Here is a 14,573-nt window from a genome sequence, read left to right on the forward strand (position 1 = left end):
AAGTAGGACGTAGGATGGAAGGACGCAAATATTCAGCACTAGTTGCTGAGCACTTCCTCAGCCACATATTGGACAATGTTTATACACCTTATGTGTTGTAATTATGTTTAGTTTGATATTACGTCTTTTAGGTTCTTTAATAAGCTAGAGTATCCTAATATGGATAGTTTTGCATAAGCCCTGTTTTTAAAGGCCTATTAAAATGTTCATTGTAAAATTAATATTTGTTGTGCTTATTTATTTGATTCTGAATTAAAGCAACAATCTGCAATCTCATTACTGTAAATAATGTCTGTGATATTATTTAACTGAAAAAAAACAAAACAAAAAAACACTACATGACATTCAAAAGAGAGCTTAATTATTACTTGGCATATAAGCTTGAATGACCGGGATCGGTATCGACCGATCATGATGACAAAAAAACGGTAATCAGTATCAGCTGCAAAAAATCTCAGGCATCCTTATTTGCTGCTTTATTTCTTCTTTTCCATCTCATATTCTATTTTACGTCTAACTTTTCATTTTGATTGTTTGTTCATTCCTTTTTATTTATTTTCATTCATTTCACATTTGTGTTTGATTTCTCTTATGCGCCCTTTCATTTGGATGTTCATGCTTTCGCTGCCATCTGTTTGTTCACTCTTCCCTTCTTTATATGCTCCCCTTTCACTCCTTTGTTCTTTTGCTTGCTTTCGTTTGTTTATTCATTGCTGCTTTATTTATTTCATTTTACTTTTGCTCATTCCATCCTTCATTTGTTCCTACTTTATTTTTTCATTCTTTCCTTCAGACTCATCCGGTTTGGTCTCACCTGTTGTTTTTTTTCTTGTTCGTTCTTTTTTTTTTATGTCTCTCTTGTCGTCTTTTCCTCCTTCCTTTTGTTTCTTTTTGTTTGTTCTTTCCTTCACTCTCATGACTCAGCATTCTTGGTTTAGCCGTGTTTTGTCCGTTTTTGGGATGGAGGGTGTTATAGAGATCTGCCACTAATGTGTGTGAGTGTCTCTGCTGACTCAGAGGTGTGATCAGTGGAAATGTTAGGCTAGCACGCCCACTATCCCACTCTCTCTCTCTCTTTCTCTCTGAACACACTGGGTTTCACCACTTTGCAATAATTTCTCTTTCTCTGCGGAGTGCGTGTTTGTTGCTTTGGTGCTGACAGGTGTGCTTGTTCTTGGCAAGGTGTGCAGTGTACTGCGGTCTCTAGCTTGCACTGCTGCTGATGGTGTTGTGATTCAGCTGAAATGTTTTCGTTTGGTAACGACTCCTGAACACCCAGCTTTGTTTTTTTTTATTTCTCTTACTTACTAGCTGTTAAGTTTTAGAAGCTGTATTAGTTTATATAGCCTATTCAAAATTCTTTTCATGCAATTGTTATAATAATTTTTTTTAATGTGCAATTATTTTAAAGAGTTCTTATACTTACATATGTAATTCAATAAAAAAAGATTTTAAATTCTATAAATAAGATTAATTAATTTGAAAAAAAGCTTAAAAAATGATCGCATATTAAATCGCAATCGCAGTATTGGTAAAAAAAATTGCGCAATTAGATTATTTTCCAAAATCGTTCAGCCCTATTTCGGACTCAGTGTGCAAGGACCTTAAGAGCTTGTGACTAAACCTCGTAACTTGAGTAATTCCTGAAACTGTCTGCAAAACCTCATACAGTAGCTCCACTTGCCCCAATCGTAAATTAAGTCCTGTACATGTCTTGGAAGACTGTCTTTGCTTGTTTGCAGTGCAAGTGAAAATAAAAAAACTGGTTCAAGTATAGCGTTTTCTTTATTCAAAAATCGATGTGTAAGGCTAATGTTTTATGCATTTGAGGAGTGGAGAAAAGTTGTCTTAGTCTGGTATTTGCTGTCTAGTCATAGCCAATACAGCATCATAACACATAGCATAGCACTTCGTCTTTAACACAAGCTTTTTGCCAAATATATTAAACGACAGTAAAAGCAGAGCGCCCACATAGCTACAATAACCTTTGTAACCTGTAAGTTGATGATAACTTAATGCGATGCACTTACCGCCTCAGATGTGTCCGTTCTAATGACGGACTATAGTAGCAGTTGTACACTAACCTGCAATTTTCGCTGGTTTCAAAACACACCACATTTAAATTAGGTGTCTATGCTAAGTAAATTACTCAAATGGACACCTTACAATTCATACACATTTAATCACACAAGATCAATTTAAACATCTGAACCTTGGATTGTTCCATATATAGTAATTGTACTGTTTTCCAAGGAAATCATTTCACCTCTAGTAACCCGACATAAACTTGTTAAGATCTTTAACAAGGAAATGTCTCAGACGATAAGAGAAGGTAGGTTCATGTTTGTGCTGTCGCTTTTCTTTGTTGTCTGCACTTTGCATCATGGGACCTGCAGTTTTACACAAGGGAGCCTGCTTTGCCCTGTCCACTAAAACCTTCAGAAAATTGTATAACCTCAGATTGAATGACTGATTGTATTGATCAGTCTTTTTTTTTTCCTCTTCCCTTTCTTCTTTCTTTCCCTCCATCACTCACCCTCTCTCCTCCTTGTTTGGCTTTCCTTTTCCCTATGCTGGGTGCTATAATTCACAGTACAGGAAATGCACTCTCACTGTGGCCTCATGGGATTGAAGGGCCTTCACAGACTGTCTGCCTGTCAGTGTATGCCCTGCTCACTATCCAAAAGCACTTACTGTCTGCTCTCTTGATACATCAGCAGTCGATCTCTGAACAGAGTGCCTGTTTTATCTTCCCATTCTGCATTAGATTTAAATGAGGATGAATTTTGCTCATCCGGAGCAGAATCTGGTTTAGATCCTGTAAGTCTGGGATTGGGTTTGAGGTGATGTGTTTCTGATCTGGATCAGAATATGGTGTATCTGCACAAATAATCATTAAAAGATGGTGATCTCAATTCAAACACCCACGTGATCTTATTCCTAAATGACGATGATTCTGCTATATCGATTAAAACGTTGACAAATCACACTGGAACATTCAAATATGCGTTTGTGCTGCCGCAGAGAGAGCTGTTATCATGTAAAAGTATATATACTATGGTGATGTGTGTTACAAACATTCAAATTATCACAGAAGTACTGGGATAAAAGTTTGCAGTTTAGATCTAAACTGATGTCTACGGTAATGATCAAAATAGAGCAAATCACCATTTGAAAGTAACTTGACACTTTAAATTAGGGCTGGGCGATAAACGATATCATATCGAGATTGCTCTAATATATATGTCATAACAATTATTTTTTCTCTAAATGGATTCATCTTAACAGCCTATCACACAACAGAAATAAACACAATAACAGCCAGTCAGTGTATGTCGCTAATAAGTGATTTCCGCGTGTCTCTCTGTGAATGAACGGCGCTGTTTCATCTGATACACAAACTTGCACGCGTGTCGTCACGCTCAAGGTGTTTTCAGCATCTGCCAACTCAATATATGAGGACATGAAAACATGAGCTTCATCTCCAGAGCTGCATTGAGTCACTTCACAAGCTTTTCACCTTTTCATTTGAGGAAAAACTACCGTCAAATAGGCCTACACACTGAAACTGAAACTAAAATAAGCTTTTCTGTAGCTCAAACAGTAGAGCGTTGGCGCTTGCAACGCCAAGGTCATGGGTTTGATTCCCAGGGAAAGCAAGAACTGATAGGAACCGTCAAAATAATAGTTTGGTTTAACTTCAAGAAATTATTACAGAAATATATCACTACTGTATAATAAAATGTAGGCTACTTCTCAAAGTAATAATAATAATATAATTATTTCTAAGGAAAATCATGCAACCAAGATATTTTTTCATCCATGTTTTAAATTTATAGTTATGTTGTGCAGCGTCTTATTTGACAAAAAAATATAAATGCAATGTTTTGTTGTAAATTAATTGTTATATTTTCATTTGATTACATTTTAAAATCATAAAACACATATGGTATAGTTACTGTTCAACTGGAATGGGGTTTGAACGTGTTTCTGATCTGAATTAGAACCAGATTTGGATTATAATCTGGTTTAGTTACTGTACGTCTAGGGTTTGGTTTGAATTGATATGTTTATGATCTTGATCAGAAGAGTTGTGTTTGATTCTGCATGTTTTTGCTGTATATTAAAGTGCTTGGTAACAGTCGCACCCTGTGTTGACAATAGATCAGCCTTCCTGCTGTGTTGAGCAGGATCCTACTGTTTACCCTAAACTGTGTGTTTGTTTGAGAGAGAAATGGCAGTCTTTGGCCATCATGTGATTCTGGACTGACTTATTTTACTGGGTGTGGTGCATGTGGGAACAGCCAGTTTGCAAACCTAGCTTACACAAAAGTGAAGAAGAGATACACTGCTTTGTTGGTGCAGAGGGACAAAAACAGATAGTATTAGTTGTAATAAGTTATTTCTTAAAGTGCCGCTATTATGCTATTTTAAAGTTTCCTAATGTTGTTTTGGAGTCTCCTACAACAGGTTTACATGCATCAAAGGTCAAAAAACGGTTTAATTTTCTCATAATATACATTTGCACATCACCACATTTTCAATGATTCTCAAACGACTCGTCAGATGAATCAATCCCGCCTTTCCACGAGCTACTCTGCTGTGATTGGCCAGACAGCTCAGTCTGTTGTGATTGCTCTACATGCCCATTGCCATAAGAACGTCAGCTCTGCTTGTCCTGAGGCTTCCTTCACCATAAACTAAACACAGCAATGAACAATGACGTTGATTTTACCATATCAATGCGAGCATGAGTCCGATGATGAAACAATGGAAGAACTATTCATTCAATCCGATTCCGAACCTCCATCACAGTGATACACTACTCAGTTTGAGGTACATTATGGGATGTTGCAACTGTAATTCCTCACCATCAGCATTAACAAGTGCATGTCCATCAACAAACCGATTATTTTACTTTTTTAAATTTATTTTACTTATTTACCAAGTATTTTTCTAATTTATTGCGGTGAACATGTGGAAACTGTATCAATAACAGTGCATGCATTAGCCGAGCGTGAATGACAAATCTTGTAAAATCTTGCTCCATGCTTAATCTTTACTCAAAGTTGTGAGAATGACAGACGATTGGCATTAATAGACACAGTTCTAGGTAATAGTGGCCCACAACTGATTAGCAGAAGTATTTCAGTAAGAATGTTTTCACACCTGAAAGTCCGCACCAAGGTCCGAACCAAAGTTCATGTTTTGATGCATTGTATACATTCGGTTAGTTTTGGTTTGGTTTCACATTGCAATTATGCGAGCGCACTAAATAACTTTACATGACGTACTTGCATCCTGACGTCATCATCTATATGGGCTGCATCTTGACATTGATTGGTTTAAATAAAATAAAATACATTAATTGGTTTGTAAACGGACGTGCGTCTGACGTCAGCGTGTTGTCAATTTGGCAGGTAGCTTTGACAAGAATGAATGAACAGACGCATATCGTTGCCACTATACTTTTATTATTATGACATTAGTCCCTGCAGCACCAACTATACTCTAGGCTAGTTCAAATCCGCCAAATGAACGTCCTTGTTGTGCAAATATTTTATCGTCGCCGGCAGGACGCAGGAAAAGTGTGTGTGTGTGTGTGTGTGTGAATCAGCTGGAAGAAACGCTGTGGGCAGGACTGACATATCTGCATATAAATATTCTTCTTCAGTTGTTTAGGCTACGCGGGAACCACCGGAACTTCCTGTAAATGGTTTGAAAGTCCGAACCATACAGAAAATGCTTTCACACTAGAAACAAACCAAACATTTGTTCAGTTTGATCCGGACCGAGATTACCTCTTTTCGTCCGTGGTCCGGGGATGTTTCACACCTGTAATTTTGATTCAGACCAAACTGAAAAGTCAGAAAATCCGGACCAAACAAGGTAGTTGTGAAAGGGCCCTAAGACAGTAATAATGTGAGTTAACCAGTTAGCAGGAGACCTACACAATATAAAACTCGAAACTAAGTATTTTGAACACCATCTTTCAAGAGCAAGCGGTTTGCGAATCCTGCATTGAACTCCGAGATTTGAGAAGCAGTCAGAAAATTAAAGGGAACACAGCAAAAGTTTAGGATTATACTGCTGAATTTTAACCACTGATTCTTTACATGCTCGTCCTTGGGCTTTACCTTCACATTGTAGAGCACAGTGTCTTCAGCTATCCAGACCAGTATCCACAGGAATCAGCTGCCGGTTTGAGGTTAAAGTTTTCCCAGGTGTCTGCGCGCGCAATATGCTAATGTTTCGTCTCGACGTCACAACGAAACGGATTATGACTCGTTTGAAAAACTATTCATTTCATTGACTCAGGAGTCGGCTCTTACTTTTGAAAGACAACTTTCAGATTTAAAACTTTGCAGGATGTTTTCATTCACTTAGATAGTGAATGCTTTCATTCACTATGTTACACACTACATGAAAGGTCATTTTAAAAAATCCATAATAGGGGCACTTTAAATGCCTTGCAGAATTCTTGTTGCATTGCCGTGTTCTACCATCGTTCACCTGTTCTCAGATCAGTGCATGAGATAGACAGTGAGGTCACTTTCACGTGAAGTTTTTAAAACTGATTGAAATGTTAGTTTTTTCTTGACTAACCGCACAACAGATTAAACGTCTATAAGATTGCGTGGAAATGCAAAACAGAGAACTGACGTTTCCAGGTATTTTGCTTTCTTACTGATTATATGAATCTTTTACTCATTCAGCCATATTGGAGCGGTTCTGATCAGTGAATCCATGAGCGTAACTGCATAAAATGTGTTTATTTGTGCATGTGCATATGTTTATGTTTGTGTGAGAGTGGAAACCCTGCGCTGTAGTCACAATATGGCCTTTTGTACCCAGTGTTTGTTTACAATGCTGCCTTCTCGCTTTGCATAACTCCAGCAGGGAGGGACAGTCAAGTGATGGAAAGAGCGGGTGAAGGAGACGGACAGAGATAAAGAGAGATTGTGAGTGGTGGTATCAGTGGAATCTGTTTGTGTGCACTCTTCAATCTCGTCTCAGGCCTCTGGTCAGATGATGTCATGCACTAAAGTCTTTTGTGATCGGAGGTGACGGGGCTTTTGAGATGGTTACACATTGTGATGGATACACATTGTGATGTTAATAACACAGTTCATTACAGCTGTATCATAATGGGGTCATGTTGTCTTTTTTCATATCTGGGATAAATTTCAGCCTGTTTTGATGCTTTTTCCTTTTCTTTTTTTTTTCACTGACGTCCTGTATGGCACGTCATAGAAGTGGTTCTGGGAAATTCCGTTTGCAGAGTTTCTGTTTATAGATGACCTTATTCTTCATTGAACCATTCTTGAATGGATCTAATTTGCTATTCAGAGTTCTAGAAAAGATCCATGTAATATATGCATTATTTAATATTATAATTGTTGTTATATAATTTCATTGGTTTGAAATATCCCCTGAATGCTTCATGTGGATTTCTGCCTTTTCCAGACTGTTTGATTGTCGCTATAGGATTGAGTGATATATAAAAAAAAATTTAAATATATTTTTTATTATATTTGATGTATATTTCAACAAAACAGCCAAGTAGATTCAAGATGTTTACTGCAGTGATATTTTAGCAGTATTTATATTCTATAATGGTATTTGTTACAAATGAATTTAGCTTTAATTTTTCATTTTCATTTTTGTTTAAGGTTTAGTCAGTTTGTAATACGTGCATTTGACATTTTTAGTTTCTGTTTTTTTATATTTCTATTCAGCTTTTAGTTTATTTCAATTTGAGTTATTTTAGTACTTTACCTTAGTTATTTTATTTCACTTTTTCATCTGTTATATTTTTTATGTCAGCTTTATTTTGATTCATGAAAATGATTTATTATAGTTTTAGCTTGTTAGTTTTCACTTATCATTTTCATTTTATATCCACCAATATATAACAATATTTAACAGTGTTATTATGTTAATTTTGCACTAAAACATTTGAATAATAGTATGAAAAATGAATGAGACATTGACACATGGAGACATTTTAAGGCGATGCAAAGTAATTGTTGAATCAGAGTTTTGCATTGATTCATTAGCTGGGTTTCCATCCAAACGTGAAGTGAATCTTTTCAAAGTTCTCATTAAAAAAAAAACGAATTAGGTGCGTTTCCATGAAGTTGTTTAAGCGGATGATGGTGGAATTGGTAACCTAGTAACCAACAGTAAATAAAACAAGGCACGCATAGAAAATGGAGACTGGACTGCAATAAGTTGCAATTGGGCAAGTTATAAATTGCAATCGCCAAATTGAATGCTATGCACAGAAGAAAAAAATGCTGAAGTTTTGATGAGGGTACTAGCAGCAAGGGCATTACGATGACGTCATGCCCCATACAAATGGGAAAGACAACATCAGCAGGAGTTTTTGGAGGTTGTAGTAACCAGACATTTTACTCACGTTTGGCTACGACATTTCATAGTGTCAAGAGCCAGAGGCCACATTTTTTAAAAGTTTATGCAACATTGACACCATCAGCGGAAACAACCAATTAGTCACGTGCGTTTGATGTTTGCTACGTCAGAATTTATTCTGCAAATGCGTTTCCATCTCCCATTATTCGCTTTATTCTTTTCGTACAAATCAAAAACCACCTTTTTTGCGAATCGTTTCTGATGCGATACTTTAAAATGCACAAAAACAGGGTGATTAAAACATAACTATTGAAATTGTTTAAACTAATTCACAAAAATGTATCACTCAGCTTTTTTTTTTTTTTTTTTTTTTTTTTTTTTTTTGCTTCTGAAATTTAAATCGGAGATGCTAGTAAAAACCTCTTGTCTTAACACACCTTATACTCATGAGTCATGAAAAATAATCTAATTTAAATTCGACCAAAATGGCCTCATAAACAACTCATGGAAAGCATTGCAATTTTCACAATGTTGCATAATTTTATATTGGCACAAAAATCGATGTGAGTATATTGTGAGAATTTAGTCTATCGCCCAGCTCAGGTAGCAGTGCAAAAACAAAGCAGTGAGATTTTTCCATCACACTATATATGTAGTTTGTGAAAGTATGATTAGCTTATGCTATCAGGGTGTGTGCCGGCTCTGTCTTTCTGATCTCTCAGCGCTGCTCTGTCATTCTTCAATTAATAGACCCGGACTGCCGCACCCTCTTCTGCAAGCAGGGCATCGGTTACCTCATAGGTCAGGCATCACTCACTCCAGCTGTGTGTGTGGATGTCAGTGCGTCAATGTAAATTGCAGGGGTACGATTTTTCCAAACAGTTACCCGCCTGCGTAATGTATACTTTTTGAACTTGGGGGAAAATTACAGTGTTTTTTTGTCAAGCAGTTTCCTTTTTGGAGTGGAAGTGTGTGTGTGTGTGTGTGTGTGTGTGTGTGAGCAGCTGTCTTTCTGACAAAATAAAGGTATTTAAGCTGCGTCTGAAACTTATTGTAAAAGTGCCCAGTCTTTTTGTGAATAAAGGAACCTCCCTAAGCATGGTTTCCCTAACAAGGGTTCACGATGGAACCGAGGGGATTTGTTGAAAGCTAATAATTAATTAAACCAAATTTAACATTAAAATGAACAAATGGGGCTGCACAATTAATTGAAGTAAACTAAAATAGTGATGTCTTATCAAATCATAATTATCAAAATTAAATTCTGTTTCTCATGAACTCTGCATGCGATGTGAGTTTAACTTGCATTTGAGAATGCAATGTATGTTAGGTTTACTTTATTTACATTCACATTTGCACAATTTCCAACATTTTTGTGGACAGAAGTTTATAGCATTTCACCAATATTCCACCAAAATAGAAGCTTGATGGTTTGAATGTTTGAAAGTGATGAACGTCTAATGTGTCATCCGAGGCAGTCTGCTTTATGACAGTATAGTGTCCCCATCAATATACTGGGGCTTTGGGACCCACACAGACCACAGGGTGAGCCCCCTCTGCTGGCCTCTCTAACTCCTCTTCCTGCAGCAACATCATTTTCCCAGAAGGTCTCTCCATCAAGTGACTGACCAGGCTCAACCCTGCTTAGCTTCAGTGGGGAAAAGGGCGATAGCAACCTAAATAATATCATTAAGAAAACATGTTTGTTAAAAAAAAAGAGCAATATTTTTTACTTGCATGTCATGTGACCCTTAACCAGCGTCAGCGAATATGTCATTAAATTATTGAAATTCGGCCTCCAGGCATCATAACTCTTTCTTTATCTAAAACAAAGTAAAGTAAGCTGTAGAGATTGCCAAACAAAAACTGTAATTGATGGTGGGTTGAAGGATTGTGTGCACTGACTGTGCCTTGTTTCCTTCCATATACTGCTTTTCAGACGTAGTGTTTGAGTCTGTGATACTTACATCACCTCTGTCTCACACACCACCTCTAGATTCCAGTCTCTCTCTCTCTCTTTGTCCTCCCTCTCTCACTTTACTGCAGTTGGTGGTGACAAACAGGAAGTGTGCTTTTTCACAAGCCTCAGAGGAAAAGGATGGAGAAAGAGAGGAGAGAATTAGAAAGAGCAAGGCGGTAGTCGTAATGACATGTATTTGAAGCACTGGAGTGGAGCCAGAGCGGGCTAGCAGCGTGCTGATGATATCACCCTCCCCTCCTTCTATTCTGCCATTGAAACAAACGCTCTCTTCACAGAGCGAGAGAATAACAGAGGGAGGGAGACAGAGAGAGAGAGAGAGAGAGAGAGAGCCAGTACTGTAAAACCATACTGAGTGAATGAGAGCGGCTGTTTATCCGTTGGGCTCTAGGACCCAGCGCAGACAGGAAGAGTTACGCGAGCGAGAGAGCATTGCTACTCTCTGCTGGGAGGCCATCCTTACCATTCCCTCTTTCACTTAGACACTCACTTTCACTCACACATTCCCGGAACAAAGTTTCCCAGTGCTGCATTCCCGGCTGGACAGAGCAGATGATACTCCCGCATGCCGTCTGAGAACACGACTTAGTCTTGTTTTTGTTGATTTTCTTGTCGCAGTTCATCTTATTGAAGTGCTTCCACTCTGCTGGATCCTTATGGGCCTCTCAGTGCCCCGCAGCTGATCTGTGTGTGTGTGTGTGTGTGTTTGTACACGCACACGTGTGTCTCGGTGCACGTTCGGCAGCATGCGCTTCTTCACAAGCCCAGGCAGAGGCTGAAACTTTGCCTGCCTGCAGGTGAGACGGGATGCGTGGGTGAGTGCAACGGACATTGGGAGCGCAGAGCCAGCGGGACTGGCTGGAGAAACCAGTGCCTTCTTTTTACCCACAGTCCTCTGGTGGCGTCATGCTGAGTCTGCAGGATTCTGTGTTCTTTGAGATCAGCATCAAATCTCTGCTCAAGTCCTGGAGTGGGAACTGTGAGTAAGACACACTGATGAATACACTGTGTGCTTTATGATGATAAAATGTACAGCTTTTGCATATATTGTCCAGGATAGTGCATGATGTTCCTAAAAAGTGCTGGCTGCGACAGGCCCACATACACACCCTCTTCTCTGCATAGATGCAGATTAATGTGGATCGATGTTGGTGAATGTTGCTAGTACCTGAAATTAGGTTCACCTATGAGTTGCATGATTGAAACAGAGCACATAGTTGACTTAAAGGATAGTTCAACAAACGTTTTACAGGGTCAATGATGTTTTGACCTTTTTCAACCCGTAGCTTGAGCTGTACCACTTGATGTGTTCAAACATCATTCACATTCTCTCTTGGGTCCAAAGTGCCCAATCGTGCGTGCGTGTGTGTGTGTGTGTGTGCGCGACTGCTGACTCTTGAGTTAAGCAATGTGGCTCTGTCATTGTCTCTTGCTCCTCGCTAGGTTCTTCACATTGTTCTGTCTTCCCCTCGTCTGATGTCCTCTTTGAAGGTCTTGGGTTTCACATGATGATGACCTGACAGCGTAGATAGTGTTGTGTAGGATAATGATGGAAGAGCCAGTGAAGAGTCCGATCAATGAAAGGAAACATTAGCAATCCCAGTAGAGAAAAAGAGCAATACTATCGTAATCATACACGGATACTGATATAGACACACACACACACACACACACACACACACACACACACACACACACACACACACACACACACACACACACACACACACACGCACACACACGCACACACACACACGCACACATACGTAGGCACCTAACGAATTTCTTAGGAATATACTTTGTTTTTGTGCCTGTTTTTTAGGATTTTAAATAGGTCTGCTGGACCTATTGATTTGATTTGTACATGTACATGAGTTTGTATTATGAGAATATTAGAGAATTAGAACTACATGTTTAATACATATCTGCAAAGTCATAAGATTTGATTATTGTGAAATCAGATTATTGTGAGTTTTTGGGATTAAATGTAATGATTTACACATTCAGATTAGTTATAGGCTATTCTAAATATTTTTATTTATTTTATTCATGATGTTAGGCTTGTGTTTTTCTACTTTGCATCTATTATGAACATGCAGTTATCAATGTAGTATGATCTATTTTATTGTTACCAGTTTTCCCCCCCACTTTGCATCTGTTATGAACATGCAGTTTTCCACTTTGCATTTCACACAGATGCCCAATAAATCCTTTAGTCCTTTTTGTGAGCTTGTGCTTTTTTTTTTAAAATGCAGCTGCTTCATTGTAGGATGTAGAGATAGAATTCTGTTGGTCACTGTTGACTAGGGTTTAGTAGATCAACAGCTAGTGACGTCTAGCACTGTTGGAGAAATGTCACTTGGATTGGCATGCAGCAAGTCTCTCTCGCTTTCGCGCCCTCCTCTCTCCTTGTGTGTTGGTGCCAATTCCTGTGCGTTGGGCCTCTCTGCTCAAACAATGAGGAGCGAGACCTAGTTTCAAGAGCTGGCAACAGTAGATTCTTCCAATCTTCCCACTGCCCATCTCTGGTTAGAAGTCAGGTCAAAGACATAACTTTATGTCTCCAAATAAGAGTTACTAAACAGAGTAAACTGCAGTGAAATGTGTGATGTTGGTAGATGTACGTAGGTCTGCAGATAGACTCGATTGGTGGAATCTGGGCATGTTGAGACACTATAAAAATAATGTTGACACTATTAGAGCCATAGCAAATTAATCTCTCCCTCTTTCAAATACACAAATACAGCTCCTTTACACATCACCATGCATGAAGCAGGTGGAAGCCCACTGTGGAGAAAATAGGAGAACGGTTTAGTTAAAACTGCTGCATTTTTGCATACGGAATGTGTCAGAACCCATACTTTAATGGGTTAATTCAAGTTAATTCACATGTTTATAGCTAACTACCTGAATCATAATGCTTCTGGTTTAATAAGATATGACGGCAGACATTTGAAAGCAACTATTTCTCCCTGTTGAGTGTTGAAGTTTGTTAATGACCACACAAGCGCAAGGATGCAGGTTAAATTATATACAGCGCAATGCATTGGACAAGCATTCGTTTTCCTGTATTTGCATACTTGTTTCTTGTGCTTTAGATTAAGTTGGTTGTGTGGAGTGCAGAATACTGTATACATACTGAGAACTTTATCTTCACAATTTGGAGCAAAAATAATTGTACAACAGTCTTTCTGTGTGTAAATGGTTTCGTGTAAGCGACCCCTAAGAAAATAACTAATGATTTTTACAACGGAAATGAATCAATCAAAAATGTACTTAAACTGGACAATGACTTTCTTCTAGAGCTGATGTACAGCCAAAACAATCTTTGCTGCATTAATTTCCTATTATCACTGTAAAGCTGCTTTGAAACAATCTGTATTGTTAAAAGCGCCATATAAATGAAGGTGACTTGACCTGACTCTGTGTGTGGCGTTCAGTTACTTCAATGCAGTTACTTCATTCAACTTTTCATTCCCGAGCCCAGTCTTTGATACCTGAACTGCATCAAGCACACAGTCACTCACTGCAGTGAGTGAGTGAAACCAGTGATAGCGTCTGTCTGTGCAGGGCTTTAACTAGCTGAGTATAATGCAGATGATGATGTCATTCAGGTTATTTGATCTCCGTGTGTACTCTCTCTTAGACAGACCGCATCCACATGACTCTCCTGGAAATCATATTCATCCCTGTGTGTGTGTGTGTGACTGTGTTTGTATCTCACTTACACAATTAACTCATTCACCGCCATTAGGCTTGCTGTGATTGTCGGTGTTGCCGTGTTCACTGGTGTTTAGCTGCAACACCGGTTACATCACTTGCCCACCGTGGAACTCGCTCGAGAAACAAGCGATAGGATATGTAAGCAGATGCATATGTAAAATAACGCGATCATCAACAATAAAAAGCATATAAATCAAAACTGCCTAACATTACTGAATGACATGTTGACCCAGGATTGGTTATAGGACTGTGCCAGCATTAGGGGTGTTGATGGACTCAATTTACTCCATCTATGTTTTTATCATCGTTCTGAGTCTTTGACAAAAAGGTGTTTTTCTCAGCTTTTTGCTCAAAATGTTGCTTTTTAACTTCCACAATAAGAAGTGTTGATAAAAAAAGAATGCATGAAGCTAGAATTATTATTTTTTGTTGTTGTTTAAAAGCAGAGGTTCTGTTCCAACAAAATATTCTGCGGGCCATGAAACTTTTGTGAAAA

The 14,573-nt window shown here is 38.4% G+C and overlaps 1 protein-coding gene across 10 annotated transcripts in view; it reads left to right on the forward strand.

Annotated features, from left to right (window-relative positions):
* Nucleotides 1-14,573, forward strand: part of fryl (furry homolog, like) — a 101,259-nt gene that overhangs the window by 31,057 nt on the left and 55,629 nt on the right. For 2 of the 10 annotated variants that reach the window (XM_082147530.1, XM_082147531.1), the window contains exon 1: nucleotides 8,807-11,333. The exons of 7 other annotated variants lie outside the window; for them this stretch is intronic. In XM_082147530.1, coding sequence (XP_082003656.1) covers nucleotides 11,261-11,333 — 73 coding nt within the window. In that variant the 5' untranslated portion in view covers nucleotides 8,807-11,260. Of the gene's footprint in view, nucleotides 1-8,806; nucleotides 11,334-14,573 lie in introns of those variants that run through there. One more of the 10 variants, XM_082147526.1, reaches the window with a different exon arrangement.

The sequence above is a fragment of the Leuciscus leuciscus genome (genome assembly GCF_965113295.1).
Source record: "Leuciscus leuciscus genome assembly, chromosome: 19".
Classification (NCBI taxonomy): Eukaryota; Metazoa; Chordata; class Actinopteri; order Cypriniformes; family Leuciscidae; genus Leuciscus; species Leuciscus leuciscus.